The sequence below is a fragment of the Anopheles gambiae genome, chromosome 3 (genome assembly GCF_943734735.2).
Source record: "Anopheles gambiae chromosome 3, idAnoGambNW_F1_1, whole genome shotgun sequence".
Taxonomy (NCBI): domain Eukaryota; kingdom Metazoa; phylum Arthropoda; class Insecta; order Diptera; family Culicidae; genus Anopheles; species Anopheles gambiae.
The window spans coordinates 51,880,479-51,900,611 of NC_064602.1; the positions used below are offsets into that span (position 1 = coordinate 51,880,479).

At 43.2% G+C, this 20,133-nt stretch overlaps 2 protein-coding genes and 1 pseudogene across 3 annotated transcripts; 2 read left to right on the forward strand and 1 right to left on the reverse strand.

Moving 5' to 3' along the window:
- Positions 1-799: 799 nt before the first annotated feature.
- On the forward strand, positions 800-6,115 carry LOC133392931 (uncharacterized). 2 transcript variants are annotated; one of them, XM_061655557.1, is made up of 3 exons: positions 800-1,797; positions 2,934-3,387; positions 3,458-4,149. In XM_061655557.1, exons 1-3 carry the CDS (start codon positions 1,656-1,658, stop codon positions 3,867-3,869), a joined length of 1,008 nt encoding a protein of 335 aa, XP_061511541.1. In that variant the 5' UTR covers positions 800-1,655; the 3' UTR covers positions 3,870-4,149. The 2 variants fall into 2 exon arrangements, with proteins under 2 accessions (XP_061511541.1, XP_061511540.1); XM_061655556.1 differs by lacking the exons at positions 800-1,797; positions 2,934-3,387 and having other exon boundaries at positions 3,400-3,765; positions 3,834-6,115.
- Positions 6,116-8,006: 1,891 nt separating this feature from the next.
- LOC133392935 (uncharacterized protein K02A2.6-like) lies at positions 8,007-13,564 on the reverse strand. Its single transcript, XM_061655560.1, has 3 exons — positions 13,456-13,564; positions 13,286-13,381; positions 8,007-13,201 (listed from the first exon to the last, which is right to left on the reverse strand). Exon 3 carries the CDS (start codon positions 12,693-12,695, stop codon positions 8,247-8,249), a length of 4,449 nt encoding a protein of 1,482 aa, XP_061511544.1. The 5' UTR covers positions 12,696-13,201; positions 13,286-13,381; positions 13,456-13,564; the 3' UTR covers positions 8,007-8,246.
- Positions 13,565-13,857: 293 nt separating this feature from the next.
- Positions 13,858-18,197, forward strand: LOC133392936 (6-phosphogluconate dehydrogenase, decarboxylating-like; annotated as a pseudogene).
- Positions 18,198-20,133: the final 1,936 nt, after the last annotated feature.

Here is a 20,133-nt window from a genome sequence, read left to right on the forward strand (position 1 = left end):
ACCAGCGACACTCCGTAGCAGCCAGAGTGGTACGAGTCAACGTCTGATGTGTCCAGCAGCACAGAAAATTTGTGACCATCCAGATCGAGAATAAATCAGCAAGGTTACAATTGGATACCGGCTCGGATATCTCGGTTATCAGTAAGCGCATGTGGAAGCAGTTGGGTAAACCATATCTGACACCAGTAACGGTAAGAGCCAAAGCAGCGTCCGGTGACGTCCTCAGACTGGAAGGTGAGTTCATAGCGAACGTGTCCATTGCAAACCGTACAAAGCGAGCTACCATAAGAGTGTCCAAAATGGAGGTTGCGTTGTTGGGAGCGGACATGGTTAATCTTTTCGCCCTAGGAACGATCCCGATGGATAATTTTTGTAACAACATCAAAGAAGCAGATCCACGGTCCTGGGAGGACAAATTTCCGTCGGTATTCCATGGCACGGGGATTTGTACCAAAGCCAGCGTTCATCTGCAGCTACGAAAAGATACCCGTCCAGTGTTTCGTCCCAAGCGCCCCGTTGCGTATGCAATGGAAGAGATTGTCAACAAGGAGCTCGATCGGTTGGAAGGCTTGGGCATTATATCACCTGTCGATTACTCGGATTGGGCAGCACCAGTCGTAGTGGTCAGGAAGGCTAACGGACAGATACGACTATGCGGCGATTATTCGACCGGCCTGAATGCAGCTTTACACCCGCATGAGTATCCACTTCCGTTACCACAGGATATTTTTTCTAAAGTGGCTAGATGCAAAATATTTACACAACTCGATCTTTCAGATGCGTTTCTCCAGGTGGAAATAGAGACAGGATGTCGGCCATTGCTCACGATTAACACAAACCGAGGCCTTTACCACTACAATAGACTCCCCTAAGGCATCAAAGTAGCACCGGGAGCATTTCAGCAGATCATGGACAAGATGCTCGCAGGCATAAACGGAGTATCAGCCTATATGGATGACGTGATTATTGGTGGTAAAACGCAAGAAGAGCACGACATCGCCCTGGAGGAAACAATTAAACGCATACAAGACTATGGCTTTACAATACGATCAGAAAAGTGTGCGTTCAATAAGCCATAAATCCGCTATTTAGGGCATATTACAGGGTTTACCTAGCCAATCCGGCATCGTCAAAGCGTTATCGGTCGCCGTAAATACTTTTTCGGGCGACGTAAACCCTCAATTGGGCACTGTCATTTCTATTCGGGCCTTGTGAAGTATGAATCGGGCAAAGTACAGAATGAATTGGGCCTACTTTATATTTTGTTGCTTTCTAGCTGTAAAACAACCCTCCCGACAATGGCACTCAAATTCTCTCATTTTCTCATGCGCTCTCTGTCACATTCGTAGTTCGATCTCCCTCTTCTGGGACTTAGCGTTCCGAACGTGCGGTTTTGCAACGGTCATTTCGTACCAATTCGATCTCATCACCTTCTCTCCCCTCCGACCCCCCTTTTTGATCCCCGCTTTGGGGCTTGCAATTTTTTGACATGTCAAGTGAATGTGTGATGGTGAACAAAAAATTGTGTAAACAATTGTCAAATTGTGCAGTGTTGTGTAGTGATTTTGTGTGCAGTGCTTTTTTCGCATTTTCAGCATTATATCTAACGTTCTGTCTTTAAATTTGAGCAATTTATATAACTTTCAACTTTCATCATGTCTTTGAGCCAGGATACAAATATTTCGCGAAAACGCAAGCGTTATCTGGAGAAGTACGAGCGCCAAACGGAGGCAGAATGGACACAACCCAAATCTTATACATCGACCGAAATTATTCCAATGCCATCTACCTCAAATGGTAAGTTAATTAAACGAATATAGTATTTGTTATGTATTTTAGGTTGTGCTTAATGCTACGATACAACTTGGAGGCCACATACTGCCGTTTGAATCGGCGTTAGGAAGAGCAGTTTGTTAGTGTACAAGCTTCTAGCGCAAGCATGTCATCAGTGGGCTTGTGTTATGAAATATTCATATTTGGAGCATGGGAGGAATATTTTTGTGGAAACATGAAATGAAATTGTTCGAGCCCGTTGGAGCGTATCCTTTTGACTCCTTAAAAAATTGACTAGCGGGAGGCCGCTTTCGCATGTGTAGCTGCCATTTCCTCTTCTACGGACAAACCGCCGTACACGATATGGGAAGGGATATCCAACTAAGGATGCCCAGACTCCCCGCTGTCAGTGTCTGCTCCGTCAATCTCTTCCGCTTTTCCTGACGGTTCTGGCGATGCCGTTGCCGAAGTCTCGCCATCCTTGCCATGTGTAGAGCCCTTTTCGTATCATGCCGGGCCTGCCGGACAGCGTCTGGCTCGGATCGATTGTCGGTTTTCTCCAACTTGCCTTAGGTGCGCGTTCTTGATACCAGCAGCGTTGGAGTTACGAAGTGATGCACTTGGCGGCTTCGCCACGTGCCAAACAAGTATAGCATATGCATTGTCGAGTAAGCGATCGGCACGAGCAGACTGCCTCGTATCTAGCGAAATGAATTTGGGCTACGTTTGCCCATTTATTTGCTATGTTAGTTGATATACCCGCTGTTTGGCCACTCACTGTTTGGGGGCTGTATTTGGGATCAGATGGATAGTAAACAATTTTTTTGTATTGGTGAGAATTATTTATAGAAGAACATGCTGAGCATAGTTCATCTCAAATACCTTAGGGTATGCTTTTTTTATTCAGTAGGAACGGTTGAAAAAGGCTGTATTGCCCGCAATACCATAATAGCTTTATTTGTTCTTCGTGTTAATCATCAAGTTCGTTAAAGGTAAAAGATGGGTAAATCAGCTATAGGTTCAATAGAGTCAGTTTTTGTTAAGTATGTTTTCTTTTACTACTGAAAAAGGGGGAATTATAATAGTTGTTCTTAAATATTTCCAGGACTGTAAACATCACACAAAACTAATTACGTTGTGTTTTTGTCTTGCCTTTTCAGGTGAAAACAATGTATATAGTAGCAGTACTTCTGGTGATGGTTTCAACTTGCCTAACATCTATCCAACTAACAACGATTTACTTGAAGGTGACGGTGAGTTAGATAGTACTAACCCTTTTCCAGCTATATTTTCAGATTCAGATAGTGATCACGGGGATACCGATCGCGGCAGTGATGATGAAGATATCACAGCGTGTTGGGAGGAAGCCTGGGCCTTCATGGGTAAATTATCACCCATTGAAGGCCTGAGAACATGGGCTATTGTTAAAAACGTGCCGCGAACGACGCTCAATTTACTTTTGGCGGTCTTGCGGAATTTGTATCATTTAGACGTTCCAAAAGATGCGCGGACATTCCTCAAAACCCCCACCGAGGTCGGTTTGGAAGTACAAACGATCTCGGGCGGTGAATTTTGGTACCAGGGGATTGAGACGGTCCTACGCAACCATTTTAGGTAAGTGCTTATAAATTTTTATTTATTGGGTTGCATAGTGTTCCTAATTTATTTTTTTCCTTTCTTACAGAAATACCATTCCCGAACACGACACTTTAAAAATACAAATGTCGATCGACGGGCTTCCCCTATTTAAGAGTTCCACTAAGCAATTGTGGCCAATTCTAATATGGGTGGAAAGTTTGCCTGAGGCTCCGGTAATGCTTGTCGGGCTTTTTTGCGGACAAACTAAACCGGGGCTGGTGGAAGAGTTCTTAGGCCCACTAGTGGAGGACTTTAATAGACTCCAAGAAACAGGCTTGCGGTTCGGCGACAAAGTGGTACGCTTATTACCAAGCGCATTTGTCGCCGATTCTCCAGCGCGGGCATTTGCTAAAGGTATGCAAAGCACTATTGTTATGAAAATTAAGAATATTTTTTTTATTTTATGTTTTGTTTCTTTCCAGGTACAGTTTACTTTAATGCAGCGCATGGGTGCTTAAAGTGTACCTGTGTAGGGGTACACCTCAACTCGGAGCACAAAATGATTTTTGAATCCGTGGACGCCGAACTGCGTACGGACGACGGCTTTAAACAACGAGTAGACAAAGACCACCACAAACCATGGCGATCACCATTAGAAAAGCTCAAAAATTTTAATATGATCGACGGTGTTCCCTACGAAGGTCTCCATCAGTTTGATCGCGGGGTGACCCTAAAGCTTGTTCTAGGGTTATACGAGGGAATTTTTGAAAATTTTGACAAGTGGTCACCCCGACAAAAGGAAGCCGTGAATACTTTTTTGATAAAGACACGGCTTCCTTCGGAAGTGAATCGCCCTATGCGATCCTTCCGCTATCGCCATTTTTGGAAGGCCACCGAATTTCGGTCCTTCCTTCTTCATATTAGTATTGCGGTCTTGAAGGATTTTATGTCTTTTGATGCATTCAATCACTTCTTGTGCTACTTTTGCAGTGTGACGATTTTTAATTCAACGGCACACAAGCATCTTTGGCCTCTTGCGGAAAAGTTCTTATACAACTTTGTAAAGAACTTTCCGCAGTATTATGGTCGAGCCCATATGATCAGCAACGTCCACAATCTCCTGCACGTGTCAGGAGACGTTAACATGTTTGGAGCGGTTCCTGAATATTCCGCATATCGGTATGAGAATTTTCTTCTAATTGTACGCCGATATGTGAGATCGGGCACGCATGTAGTAACACAGGTAGCCGGCCGTATGCAAGAAATTGCATCAGTGCAAGTGGCTACCAATCGTGTTACTCAAACATACCCCCGGTTGAAGGTCAATGGTGCCGGTATACACGTAACCGCCGATTTTGTCCTACTGCCAAACTTTAAGGATCAATGGTTTTTAACCACCGATAATGGCATTATAAAATTTTTAGAAGCGAAGAGGATTTCTTCGCTGTTGTGCACCGTAATTGGAATCCAGTATGAAATCTGGACGGAACAGTTTAGTGCGTCGGTAGACGGTGATCAGTTATCGTCTACCGACCTACACATCTATAAGATAGATGAAAATGGTCAGTCCAGGTCGGTGGAAATACCACATTATGCGATCAAGTGCAAATTTGTTGCACTTCGCCTACCCTCTACTTCCTTTAAACATCTTGATCCGCAACTATCTTCCAGTCTAATCTCCTTAACTCCCCTCTTCCATACTTTTCAATAAACTTACTGTATCAATTAACATATTTCATGTAACCCGTCACTAACTGTCCTGTTTTCTGATTAACATTTTTATTAATTTATTATTGCCTATATTTTAAGTTCTATTCCTTTTTTAATTTATATGATCGCATACGATGTGTTTCAATCACTATACTGGATCTTTGTTGCCCGATTTAACGTGGGCCGACCACTTTTACCGCTTTGTGCATTATAAAGCTCACAATGGTCATTTGTTAAGGTTTTTTTTTAATAACATGGTTAGGCTAGATTAGTATATTAACACGGTTAGGTTAAGTAGTATATTAGATAGTATTAGAATAGCAGATTTTTTATGGGGAGCCAATGACCATTGTTGGTACATAGCTTTATGTTTGCGATGCGGGGCCCCATGCACTGTAATGCCCGCGTTTCCGCAAGTCTTGTACTAGTGAGGTGTTGAGATCTCTAATTAAGAGCTACTGTGTCCTCGTGATCATGGAAGCAGGATTTTTATGGTAGGATATGAGTGATGGTTGTTTTAATTCTTTAATTGTTTATTTTTTTTTTGTCTATTTGGATTCTACCCATTTCGACTAACAAACTAATACACTAACATGCTCTGCAAAGGGATGGGATCCGAAGCCCCTTTGAGGGATAATAGAGGCTCTCCCATTCAACTCCTATTCCGACACGTCCTTGTCGTGCAGAGTGTTAACATGTGCCAGCCAAGCTACGATACACGGACTAGTTTGCAACTACTCGGGCGGAATGTGGCACATGGCAAATCGGAAAGGGGATTGTAAAGGAAAGTAATTGGGATGTTTCAATGCCTGGCGAGATAAAATAAATTAACACAGGGATACATTAACATTAAACAAGGTGCAAGAGACATTTTTTTATAAGAAAGGGAATTATTATTAAACAGTTTAAATATGCTCGTGGGGTTCATTTTTATGTTCCAGGAAACTTTTTTAACATGAAGTATAACGACAGTAGAGGAAGGATGGATCGATAACGAGTACTGTAAGTTAATGTTTATAATTAAAGTCAAAGGACTTGCGTGGAACAAATTGATGTGACATTCATAAGTTTAAGTCATAAGTCATGTTTAAGACTTAATTCTTAACATTTAAGAAATCGCACGGCAAATGTTCGTGTTTAATTTAGTTTATTTTTTATTTTACTTTTTTAGGTAACCAGACATCAACTTTACCGCAAAGACTGACTTTATTCTGGCGGGGAAAATTTATAGTTCCTTCTTTCATGCCCGGTGTGCACCCGGATGCTTTTACCGTTGATTAAGGATATCTACCAGGTGAGTAAATCTTGTGATTTAATTTTTGATATTTAACCCGGTTCGTCACTTTTCTCCCAGTAGGCTATTTGCGTCAAATCGAACGGTGCTTCGTGCTGTGAATGCGGCTCACTTTGTGAATATCGTACACAACTATAGAAACACGCCATCACGCAACTGCCACGAAAACAAGCACTAAAATAACCGAATTGTTGGGCCTAACGAACATGATGGTCCAGTGCACCACAATGGGAGGGTTTTTTTTTGCTAGTGCTTTCTAATTCATGATGTTCTCGAACGTATACCACATAAACAATTACATCGTCAGGCAAGTACACTTTGGAGACCACGATTCGAAACACGCTCTAATGCTAATATGTTTTATGTATTTTCAGGTTGTAGTATAAGTCATGTATGGATGGATTCCTGTAGAAGTAAGTGGTCTAGCCTTTTGTGGTAACACGTATTCGCTAAATCAACTCAATAGACTGGACAATAACGGTGTCAGATTGTGAGAAAAGTAGCAATTAATTATATATTATGTAATGGTAGTAAAAAACTGATAAAACTGATTAAGGTAGTAAGCATAAACTTTATTAAGTTCCACTTCTGGAAATAATTTTAAACTAAATTGAAGTGTGATGCATCGCATCGTGCTAATTCATTATCCTAACATACTTAACAAATCAGCATTTTTCAGTCAGTCACAGTCGACGCTTGTTACAACCTTTTCTGCATTTTTGGATTAACTGTCGCATAGTTCTTTAGTAAATTTTACTTTTATTTGCGACACTGACAGTTCGTTAACAGTTTCGTGTTTTCGGTAGCGGAAATATGACTTTTAATGTGAAGCTCTTATTACATTTCAACATCCTTCAATCCATTAAAGTCATAAAAAGAGCATGTAAGACTTTTTTTTTATAAAACTAGTGATTTTCTAATTTATTCAACTTCCACAGTAATGAAAACATTAGCAACTTAATTATACTAGTTCATAAAATTATTTAATTCACAAAATATGTCTTCTTAGAAAACAAATCACTAAAATTTATATTAAAACTACTAAATCTATAATTCATATTATTTACAATATTTACAAAGTTTAAGATTTTTTTTCCTCTTTCTTCTTTTTTGTAAATTTCCCTCGACTGACGCTTTTAATGACCCCGGTTCTTTGGGCAGCAGAACCAGCGTTACGGAGCTTCTTGCTAAAAAAATTTTCTAACTCTGCTATGTCCTGTATATTTCCAATTTCCTTAAATAATCGTAATATATTTACATTTGTCCTAAATTCTACCTTTGTTTTTTTACGTCCTACTCCTAGTCCACTCCACGAGCACTCCATTAAAAAAACTCTATTAAATATTATGTACAGGGCTTCATGCATCCTTGGTATGCTTCCTACGGACTTAAGTTGTTTAAGAAGCCACGTTTTTATAAAAGAAAAACGCTCCGTCAACATCAAATCCGCCTCAAATTTGGCTAGCTCGTTTTTGTTACTAATTTTGGCAAAGACAAACCCATCTGCTTCATCCTCTTGCACTATAACTGCAACAGTATCCAAAGGCTGAATTGGATGTTGACGTTGCATTGCTAAAAGTTCATCTAATTTCATATGTTTTACGTTGCCGTGTGATATGTGGCCGAATAAGTGTTTACGACACAACGTAAATTAGATTAGATAAATAAACTTAATTTATTTCCGCCTTGTTACTGACACCACACCACATTCGTTGCTAGCTGTATCCCGACTGCCGCTCGCATCCCGATCGTGTAACGAGTAACAATCGGGATCGCGGATCGGGACGAATCTCTCGCTAGGACACTCGTGCCCATCAACCGACGAGAGAAAACATCTCGCAGAGAGGGCGCGTGAGTACCCTGCACGTACGCACCCAACATCTCCCCTCTTTTAAAAACGCCTATACGGGTCGAACCTACTGGGCGGTCTTCTATGCCTAGAAGAGCGACGTGGTTCTCGGGTTGGAGCTTGTACCGGAATTGGGGAATTCGTTGGATGCAGCGGTTCCGCGTTTGAGGCCGTACGCGGATCGATGACTGCTGACGTTTGTGGGTGTGATGCAGACGATACGCTCGTGTGTGTGTATGTAGTATGCTGTAGCGATGCTGATGATGGTTCGGCTGTTGATGTCGTCGGTTGCGGAGTAAGGTGGTAGGAATCCAAAAGAATATCTAGCGGTAAACCGTCAGACTCCGATGATTCACGATGACGATGATGATGACGTTCACGGCGCTCGCGCAGCTGGTTCACGTGGCTTCTTATGGTCTTTCTATTGACTGTCCTAACGGTGTACATTACGTTTCCAATGCGGCTAACAATGGTCCCAGCTGTCCAACTCCAACCGTTGCGAGAATAACACTTAACATATCCCAGGTCGGACGAGCGAAATTCCCTGCGTTTAGCTGCTACTGGACTGTCTGTTAACCCTCCTGCGAGTGGTGGACGTAATAGGTCTAAGGTTGTACGCATTGGTCTGCCAAACATTATCTCCGCTGGTGATTTTAGCCCTTCTAACACGGAGCTCGGAGTACTTCGGTAGGACAGTAGGAATGCATCCAGCGCCTCTTGCATCGTTCTCCCATCGGCTGATATTTTCTTAACGGTCCGCTTGAAAGTATCAACGAACCTTTCAGCCTGCCCGTTAGACTGCGGATGATAGGGTGCCGTCGTTATGTGCTCGATGCCGTTCTGGAAGCAAAAAAACTTAAAATCTTCGCTCGTAAACTGCGTACCGTTATCAGATACTAGAGTGGTTGGAACACCGAACCGGGCGAATATTCCGCGTAAGATGCCGATGGTTGCTGCGGATGTAGTGCTGCTCGTTCGAAATACTTCAGGCCATTTCGTGAACGAATCTACTACGATGAGGTAGAAATCTCCATCTAGTGGACCAGCATAGTCCACATGAATGCGCTGCCATGGACCTGCAGCTTTTGGCCAAGGAACGGGGCTTGAGTGAGGGGGTGATCGTGCAACTGCTTGGCACGCGTTACATGTTTTGACCCATTCTGTGATGTCAGCGTCCAAGGATGGCCAATAAAGGTAGCTACTGGCCAATGCTTTCATCCGTTGTATGCCAGGATGACCGTGGTGTATTTGTTGCAGACATTGCTGTTGTAGAACTCGAGGAATCACCACCCTCTCCCCGAACAAAATACAACCATCAACGGTTGATAAAGCATCCTTACGTGCAAAGAAACGAGACAATTCCCCTGTGTAGGTTGCATTACTGGGCCATCCTTCACGTATGTAATGCACGAGCTTTTGCAGTAGGGGGTCTTTCCGTGTTTCTCTGATAAGGTCTGCAAAATGAAGTGGAGTGTTATGAAGCGCACTTACCACCATTGCTTTGATGTCTGTTTCTATGCATGCGATCACGGTGTCTTCTTCAGGTTTGGCTTGTGTGTTGATCAGGCGCGAAAGCAAATCAGCGTTTCCGAAGTCATCGGTGCGTACATACTCTATGCTGAAATCATACGCTAGAAGAGTGAGTGCGAAACGCTGCAAATGGTTTGCGGTGACGGTCGGGATACCCTTCTTCGAGCCGAAAATATGAAGAAGAGGTCGATGGTCCGTTTGAAGAACAAAACGCCTGCCGAAGATCATTTTATGAAACTTTTTTACAGCGAAGATGATAGCCAAGCCTTCGCGATCGATTTGGCTGTAATGACGCTCTGCTTCACTGAGGGCGCGGGAAGCATGTTGAATTACGCGCATTGCACCTCCAGGATACACGTGGCTAATCGTTGCGCCAAGGCCGATGGACGAAGCGTCTGCAGAAACGATTATCTTCTGCCGTGGATCATAGTGCGTTAGAAGTAGGTCGGACGATAGGAGAGACTTGAACGTTGCGAACGACTTTTTGCATTCTGGCGTCCAGCAGAATGAATTATTTGCCTTAAGCAAATTGTCTAACGGATATCGCAGCTTCCTCATATTCGGGATGAACTTCCCGTAATAATTAATTGCTCCCAGAAATGATCTCACACCGGATATGTCTTTCGGTTCAGGGAGCTTCTTTATAAGCTCGATTTTTGACGGATCTGGTCGTAGTCCGTGGCTATCGATCACGTGTCCAAGGTACGTGATTTTCTGCTGTTTAAAAGCACATTTATCGGCTCGTATCGTAAATCCATATTCTTGAAGCCTGTGTAATACTTCTGCCAAATTTGTGTCATGCTCATGTTCGCTACTTCCTCCTACGATGATATCGTCAAGATATCCTGATACGCCCTTAAGCCCTGCGAGCATTGTATCCATAAGTTGCTGGAAGGCAGCAGGAGCAACTTTGATGCCGGGCGGTAGGCGGTTGTAGTGGTACAAGCCTCTATGCGTATTTATGGTAAGTAGCGGTCTGTATTGAGGATCGATTTCGACTTGGAGAAAGGCGTCCGTTAAGTCGATTTTGCTGAACATGGTGCAGTTGGACAGCCTTGAAAATATGTCCTCTGGAAGTGGTAACGGGTAATCATGTGGTCTTAGCGCTTCGTTCAACCCAGTGGAATAATCGCCACATAGCCGAATTTTCCCGTTTGCCTTCTTAACCACTACTATCGGTGCTGCCCATTCAGAAAACTTTACAGGTGTTATTATACCCAACTTTTCTAGCCTATCAAGCTCTAGATTTACAGGCTCTTGCATAGCGTATGCAACGGGTCTTTTTGGACGAAAGACTGGACGGCAGTTGTCTTTCAGCGTCAAGGTAACCCCTGCCTTTTTACATAGGCCTATTCCTTGAAAGACTGTTGGGAACCGTTCTTGCCATTGCTTCGGCGTGGTAGACGTACCTGTAACGTGGCAGCAAAAACTGTCCATCGGAACCGACCATAGAGCAAACGCGTCGATAACATCAGCACCTAAAAGTAACAAACGCGATTTAGAGACGCGAATCACGGTTTGCTTTGCCTGTCCATTCACTTCGACAGTGCACGGGAACTCTCCTTCCAGGGATAGGTTAGCACCTGAGGCGGTTCTAGCGATTACGGATGGTGCTGCTAACTGGGGACTGCCAATGAGCTTCCACGTTGTGTGATCTATCACAGTAATGTCGGAAGCCGTGTCCAACTGCATACGAACCGGTGTACCATTCATCGTAAGTGACACGAATCTGCGCCGTTGCTGTACACTCTGGACGTTCACTGTCACCATCCTTAATTGTGTTTTACGCTGCTTCCAGGGGCGTTTGCCGGGCTTACGGGATCTTATGGTGTTGCAATAGCCTTCTTTGTGGCCCGTCCGGGAACATGTTGTGCATCGGTGTTGCTTGTACGGGCAATCGCGGCTCCAATGCAGCCCTCCGCACGACCAACAAGGGGTAGTAGGATTGTCGCGCTTGGGTTGGAACTGACGTGGTGCGCGATGCATTTTTGTGTTTACTGCTAGAACACGCTCTGGTACCGGTGCCTCGATCATTGCGCTATCCTTTTTCAGGTTGATTAACCGATAGCACTCTGAAGAAAGCTGTTGCAAGGTCACGCAGGCCTTATCCTCAATGCGGGCTAGCAGTCGCGTCCTGATGTCTACGTCGATCTCGTCTTTCAACCCGCACACGTACAGCAAACACTTGAACTCTTCCTCGTTCAACTTCTTCAGCTCGAACTCGACACACGCCTTGTTAATCCGACACGCATAGCTGAGATGATCCTCGGTCCGCGTCTTCATGATCTGCAAGCATTTGAACCGCTTGCTCAACAGCGATTCTTGGGTGTTGAACAGACATGTAAGTTTTTCCACAGTCTGCTCGAGTGAAAAATCCGGCGGGCGGCTCGGCATGATGAAGCTTAAGTAGCGATCGTGCTCGGATGGTCCCAGTTTGCGCAGCAGCAATCGCACTTTGGCTGCGTCGTCGATCCTTGCCGCGTCCTTCTGGAACAGGTCGAGATAGCGTGAAAACCAGCTTTTGAAGGTTATACCAGTCTCCTTGTTGTATTGAAACTCTGAAATGTGGTGAGACAGAGTATCAATTATTTGTTCAGGCTGCAAGGTGGTGGGTGGGGCGCATTGGCTCGGCATGCGCGCGTGAAGAAAATCTTTAAGCAGCTGCTGCTGCTGTGTCATTTGCTGTTGAAGCAAATTCATCATTTGCAGCATCGTTGCACTATCCGCGCTGCTAATGATGGCTGGTGACGCATTGTTTAGCGATGGCGTCGACGTAGACTGCGATGGCGTCGACGTAGGCTGCGATGGCGGCTGGATTATCATCGGCGGTACTACTGATGCTCCTTCTCGATGCGCGAAATTTGGCATAGACACGCCTGGTACGCTGGCACGATTTTGGGATAATCGGCGTGGGTCAACGTCCGCAAAAATATCCATCTGGTTTGCGTCGGCTTGCTCCATCCTACGACGCTTGCGACACGGTGGTCCTATGTTTGATACACTTGCACACGTTAAACTGAACACACGTTAAAGTAAATTGTCCTCGTCGCCACTTTTACGTTGCCGTGTGATATGTGGCCGAATAAGTGTTTACGACACAACGTAAATTAGATTAGATAAATAAACTTAATTTATTTCCGCCTTGTTACTGACACCACACCACATTCGTTGCTAGCTGTATCCCGACTGCCGCTCGCATCCCGATCGTGTAACGAGTAACAATCGGGATCGCGGATCGGGACGAATCTCTCGCTAGGACACTCGTGCCCATCAACCGACGAGAGAAAACATCTCGCAGAGAGGGCGCGTGAGTACCCTGCACGTACGCACCCAACAATATGTAAATCTGTTGTTAGATTTGTCAATATATGTATTTTCCTGTTATTTTCAACAGCCAGGCTTCTGCAATGACATTCCTGCTCGCATCCACATCCGGCAGCTGCCACACTCGAAGCGTTCATCGTAACCTGCAATGATAATATTCCACATTTCGTTTAGATGAAAGTTATGGGGTTATTTATTGATATAAAATGTGTTTTAGTTGATCTTACAGGTTACAAAGGCGAAGAATTTACGACGAATCTCGAACAAACAGTACAGAACAACAGCTGACGTTCTTCAAATAAGTAATGCAGCTTCAAATACAGCTGAAAAATGAAGATTTATTAGTTGTAAACCGATCTAAATTTTACGCATTTTGATCCTTTATTTATATACTTACAGGTTATCAGGAAACACAAACAGTTTCTTCGTAAAAGTTTTCTACAGTTCTGAATTTTATTTTAACATGCACAAAAGCGACGCGGTTATCTTTCAATAAAAAGTAAACAAAAGAGTTTCGTTTTAATTTAATTTTGACAGCGGGTGTGGTGATGGCTTGAGCGATTTGGAACAATCACTCTCCGGACAGGATTCGATCCGATCCGTGACGTCACTGAGCGCCGGTTCATTTAAAGCTTCTTCTCTGAGTTCAGCTTATACCAACAAGCAGAGTTTAAGCAGAGAAGAAGCTGTGGCGGTTTCCATACAAACTCTCTCTGAGATTGTTGAGAGGGAATACTTTTTTGCTAGTAGTTGAACTGATATGTAAGAAAATTCACTATTTTTAAGTTTAATCAAATAAAAAAATTATTCAAATTCCTTTTTTAGTTCTTTTAATTTAAACCCGTACAATGCAATTTGGTTTTTTTTAATATTTAATATGTTTGGTGATTTAATTAGGTAAACATTTTAAAATAATACATAATAAGTTAAACAACATGCAAAATACGTATTTTTAAACAACTTGATGGATCAAACACACCGAAGCTACTGATTTGACACCTTCAAGAGTAGGACGCTTTCATTCTGTACTATGCTCGATTTATACTTCACAAGGCCCGAATAGAAATGACAGTGCCCAATTGAGGGTTTACGTCGCCCGAAAAAGTATTTACGGCGACCGATAACGCTTTGACGATGCCGGATTGGCTAGGTAAACCCTGTATAGACAGCCAAGGCCTCAGACCTGACCCGTTGAAGATCGAAGCCATTAAAAAACTGCCTCCACCGAAAGATATCTCAGGAGTACGATCGTTCATCGGTGCGGTGAACTACTATGCAAAGTTCATCCCAAGTATTAGAGATCTGCATTACCCAATGGACAAATTGCTGCAAAATGGTAACACATTTAAATGGACACCGGAATGCCAAAAAGTGTTCGAGCGTTTCAAAACCGTTCTTTCTTCAGACCTCCTGCTCACACATTATGACCCGAAGCTTGACATTGTGGTTTCGGCCGATGCTTCATCTATTGGACTTGGGGCAACGCTTAGTCACAAATTTCCTGATGGATCTCTTAAGGTGGTGCAACACGTATCTAGAGCGCTGAGTAAGGCTGAAGAGGGTTACAGCCAAATCGACCGAGAAGGTCTCGCCATCATATTTGCTGTAACGAAATTCCATTGGATGCTATACGGTCGACATTTTACGTTGCAAACCGACCACCGGCCATTAGTGCAAATTTTTGGAAGCAAAAAGGGGATTCCAACGTATACAGCTAATCGATTGCAGAGGTTCGCATTAACACTTCAGCTTTACGACATGACCATCGAATACATCCCCACTGGTTCTTTTTCCAACGCCGACGTCCTTTTCGACATTGAGCTCTACACTTAGCAAGATCTGTCGCTCCAGAAGGTTTACAAGTACGTGCGAGATGGTTGGCCTCGCGACGTAGCTTACGGAACAGATCTTGCACGGCTCTACGATAGAAGGGAATCGCTGACCAACGTGGATGGCTGCATTCTTTTTGGAGAGAGAGTAGTCATCCCGGAGAAGCTGCGCAATCGCAGCAAAGTATTTTAGCAACAACTCGTGGAAGTGGATCCCAGGGGAGATTGTCCGCTGCTGCGGGCGTGTAATGTTCGAGATCGTTGCCGAAGATGGACGATTGTTAAGGCGTCACGTGAATCAGCTGAGACGACGAGTTGGTAACGGTTCATCACCAGCAGTTCAGCTACCCCTTGACGTGCTGTTGGCGGAATGGAAGGTATCCAGTCAGCCCGAGAGTGGACATGATGTACCGGCAGCCCATTCTACTGATCAGTCTGCATTTGAGACATCCCAAAACACTGCGGCCTCCACACCACCACAACCGCAGCAGGCCCTGGAGACCGAACATCCTACAGAAGGTACGAACCAGCAGCAGATAGGCGTGCCACGTAGGTCTTCTCGCGTTAGAAGACTCCCCCATCGGCTTGGAGCCTATCAGCTCAATTAACAGGGAGAGATGTTGTGCAAGCGCGGTCTTACGCTGGGCGCAGTACGCAGCCACAGGTACTCGGTGTTGTCTGGTAACCGACAGCATCCGACGTAGCCGAAGGGTTCGTCGGTACTTCGCGCGGCGGTAAAGCGAGAGAGATCGGCTCTCTTCCATTTCGGGTGCCGTCGTAGCAGGACGTGTTTTCTATCGCGTATCGTCTTTTTATATGTCTACAATTTTTAATGTGTTAGTTTACTAAAGTTATTTTGTCAAATAAAAGCATACAGTACCAAAACACAAAATTAACATTTAAGAAATCGCACGGCAAATGTTAGTGTTTAATTTAGATTATTTTTTATTTTACTTTTTTAGGTAACCAGACATCAACTTTACCGCGAAGACTGACTTCACTCTGGCGGGGAAAATTTATAGTTCCTTCTCTCATGCCCGGTGGGCACCCGGATGCTTTTACCGTTGATTAAGGATGTCTACCAGGTGAGTAAATCTTGTGATTCAATTGACTGATATTTAACCCGGTTCGTCACTTTTCTCCCAGTAGGCTATTTGCGTCAAATCGAACGGTGGTTCGTGCTGTGAATGCGGGTCACTTTGTGAATATGGTACACAACGGCATCGAGTACGGTGATATGCAGCTGATATGCGAAGCGTGTCACCTGATGCTGGCGCTGGGCATGACACGGAAGGAAATGGCACAGGAGTTCGACGTGTGGAACAAGGGCGTATTGGATTCGTTCCTGATCGAGATCCCGCACGATTTTCTGAACCAACGCGACGTTGAGGGATAGATTCTTGAGCTTATTCGTGACTTGGCCACAAGGATACGGGCAAATTGTCGGCGATTGCCGCCCTGCGCCATGCCGTTCCGGTGATGTTAATTGATGGAGCGGTCTTCTCCCGCTGCTTATGTGCTCTGAAGCATGAGCATGCTCAGGGCAGCAATCAACCGGCCGGGCCCAGCACGAAAGGTATCGTGTGCGCAGGGTTTCATGTTGCAGCGCGAAGCGGGGGTTCAAGTGGATTCTAAACTACGATGGTATTGTAGTGGTGTGGCGCGGCGGTTGATTCTGTCCATCAGCAACTTTCGGAACGCGTTTATGCGCAATCCACATCTTACCACGTGTATTCCATTCTATTCCTCTGCAGCTGTTTAATTACTGTCATTGACTTGCTAAGCTCGTTAGGCTAGCAAAACGAAAATGGATCGAGGTTCATGGTACACAAGTATTTTGCTTAAAACATGCTAGTTCATCCAAATATAAAAAAGCGACCTCACGCTACTGCCACGAAAACAAACACTAAAATAACCGAAATATTGGGCCTAAAGAACATAATCGTCTTGTGCAACACAATGAAAGGATTTCTTGCTAGTGCTTTGTATTTCATGATGTGCTCGGACATAAACATTAACATCGTCAGGCAAGTACACCTTGAGGACCTAAAGTCGAAACACACTCTAATGCAAATATGTTTTATGTATTTTTAGGTTGTAGTATAAGTCACGTATGGTTGGATTCCTGTAGAAGTAAGAGGTCTAGCAATCTGTGGCCAGACTATCCGAGTAGATGACATTAATCAATTAAAACTATGAAGCTGGATATGCTTTAAAGGACTCTCTTACAGAAGGCAAAACCTCGAAGCTGTAATTATCTGTTCGGTAATATCTTTTCACAAATCATGATAATCTAAATTGGCCAGTTGCTTTTGTCGCATAACTAGCAATTTCATTAAAAATGTTTGTAAAATGTCACTTAACTAACATGTCCATATAAAATCGGTTATTACACTTATTAATCGCTATAATCACCTCAAAGTATGTTTAAAATATTTCAAATAACTAAATATTATTAAGGAAAAATATGAACATAACCATCGAACGTTTCATAATTCATTTATTCTTCTACTTGTCTTCACATTCATATAAATCTTCGCTATTCACTTAAAACAACAAACTCAACTGCTCGCAACTGTGAATTAAAGAATGCACAGCCAGTGCACAACTTATAAGTATTACTTAAAATGGTTTATATTGCACAAATTCTTTATCTACACCATTAAAATTAAGTTCAACATACTTTCTTACCTATATCTACGTTAAGTACTATTTACAGTATTAATTTTTTATATTAAATTTCTTTTTTTTTTTCGAGTATTGTCCTCGGCTAACGCTTTTGACCACTCCGGTCCTTTTTGCTGCTGTTCCTGCATTTCGTAACTTTGTACTGAAAAATTTCTCTACTTCCGAATAATCTCTGCTGCCTGAAATTTCCTTAAATAGTTGTAGAATGTGTACATATTTCCTAAATTCAATTTTAGGTCCGCTGCGACCGATTCCGCTCCAAGAGCACTCAGATAGAAAAATTCTATTAAAAACTAGATACAGAGCGTCATGCAACCTTGCTTTAATCCCAACCGACTTGATCCTTTTCATGAGACCTGATTTAATCGATCGGTAACGCTCCGTCGCCATCAAATCCTGCTCGAGTTTGTCCAAATCTACTTTGGATGAAATTAACGCGAAAGCTTTTTCAATTACTTCTTCCAGCACCACATTTTCATTAATTGCCTGAGGCTAGATTTGTTGATTTAGATGCATTTCCATAAGCTAGTCTAATTTCATATTTGCATCTAGTATCAAATTTTTTAAAGTATGTAATTGTTTGGCATTTACGTTAGCAATGCTTGTGCAATTGCATTCTTGCCCGCATCCACAGCTAGTAGCTCCCACATTCGAACCGCTCAACCTGCAATTATGTTATTTTTAGTTTTTCGTTTAGTTGCAATGTAAAGTAATAGTTGAAAAACATATAATTTGATTACATCCAACTTACATGTTTTACAGGTGAACAACAATTAGCAACTCCCGATCGAAATGCACACAACAACCACCCACAATCACAGCTGTAAAAGTTAAGTATATGAGTTTTGCATGTCTTTAAAATGTCTTATTTTTAATATTTATCTCCATACTTACAGGTAACACAGATAGGTAGCAAGGAAATCAAGTTTGTACACAGAAATCTACACAAAAACTGGGTTTTATAAGCGCACGAAAAGCGACGCGGCTATCTTTGAATAAAAAGTAAACAAAAGAGTTTCGTTTTAATTTAATTTTGACAGCGGGTGTGGTGATGACTCGAGCAGGTTGGAACATAAATGCAGAGCACACCGTGCGTTACGGGTGTGGAGGGGGAGGGCTCGCGCGAGGGTGTAACTCATTCCTCTAAGAGTAACTGCTGCTCGGGTTAATCGCGCTTGTGTTGATTTCCAATTCAGCGCTATGACCGAGGAGCAGTTCAAATGCTTAATGCTTGTGTAGCATATCTGCTATACAGAACTTATTATAATACACACTATCAGCTATGGACACATTGTAACACACTTCGGAAAGCCAAATCACACCATTGCAACACGTTCATTATAACACATCAGCAAATCAATCCACACCATAGCAACACACCTAGACCATACCGTTCATAGAAAAAAAACCATTGTTGGAGCAACTGCTGGAGTCGCTACGCTGGAGCAGTTCGGAGCGGATCGGAATAAATCCGTTCATTTTTTGAACTTGTTTACGCTGACATCACTAGCGGTTTAGATTTAATAAATAGATGGCGAAAAGGCTTTTTCGTCCTCTTCTTCTCTGGCAAATCGTCGTTATAAGATTGGTAATTATTGGTAGCATAGAAAACAGAAAGAAACGCGCAAGACTTTATCCGAAATTCTCCTCCGAGTTAACATTGGTGCCGTGACCAGGATAGTGTCGAAATCCTGATTAGTCGAGAGTTTTTCGATAAAGTTAATATTATCTGCGCGCGCTTACGCTAACCCTTCTGTACACGCACTCGCATCGTTTGGCTTTACATTACGCTAATACCAATAACTAATCTTATAAAATGTCCGTGCAACCGACGATCTTGGCATCGAGAAGAACGATTTTGCTAACTATCTTGAGACGATATGAACAATTTAACCAAGATTACCAATCTGAGCGGGACTCGATTGAGGTTGAAACTAGAATGAGCAAATTTGAGCAAATGTGTAAGGATTTGGAAAGCATTCAACAGCAGCTGGAAGATAATGCAACCACTGCTGAAGAAATCACTTATAACGCAACACTGCGCGAAGATTTTGAACCGCGACTCATAAGACTGCAAGCTGCTTTGAAAGCAAAATATAGACAAATTCCTCGTAGCGAAGGGTCGCAGCATAGGGCCGGCAGCAACCCGCTGCAAGGCATAAAGCTACCCACCATAGCATTGCCTGAGTTCGATGGCGACTATATGCAATGGCTAACTTTCCGCGACACCTTTGAGTGTCTTATTCATGAAAATGATGAGCTTCCCGCCATACAGAAATTTCACTATTTGCGCGCAGCCGTAAAAGGCGAAGCCGCACAAGTAATTGAGTCGATAACGATAAGCTCAAATAACTATACACTGGCTTGGAAAATGCTCACTGAAAGATACTCAAACGAATACCTGCTTAAGAAACGTCACTTGCAGGCTATGTTTGGCATCACACCGGCTAGGAAAGAAAGCGCAACGGCATTGCATCAGTTGGTCGATGAATTCGAGCGGCATAAAAAAACGTTGAGCCATTTAGGAGAAAAAACAGATGAATGGAGCAGCATTTTGG

Excerpts from the sequence above, each read along its gene's own strand:
- LOC133392935 (XM_061655560.1), bottom strand. The coding sequence starts at position 12,695 with ATGGAGCAAGCCGACGCAAACCAGATGGATATTTTTGCGGACGTTGAC.
- LOC133392931 (XM_061655556.1), top strand. The coding sequence starts at position 3,495 with ATGTCGATCGACGGGCTTCCCCTATTTAAGAGTTCCACTAAGCAATTG. Across the intron at positions 3,766-3,833 it reads AGCGCGGGCATTTGCTAAAG|GTACAGTTTACTTTAATGCA; the intron begins GTATGCAAAGCA and ends GTTTCTTTCCAG.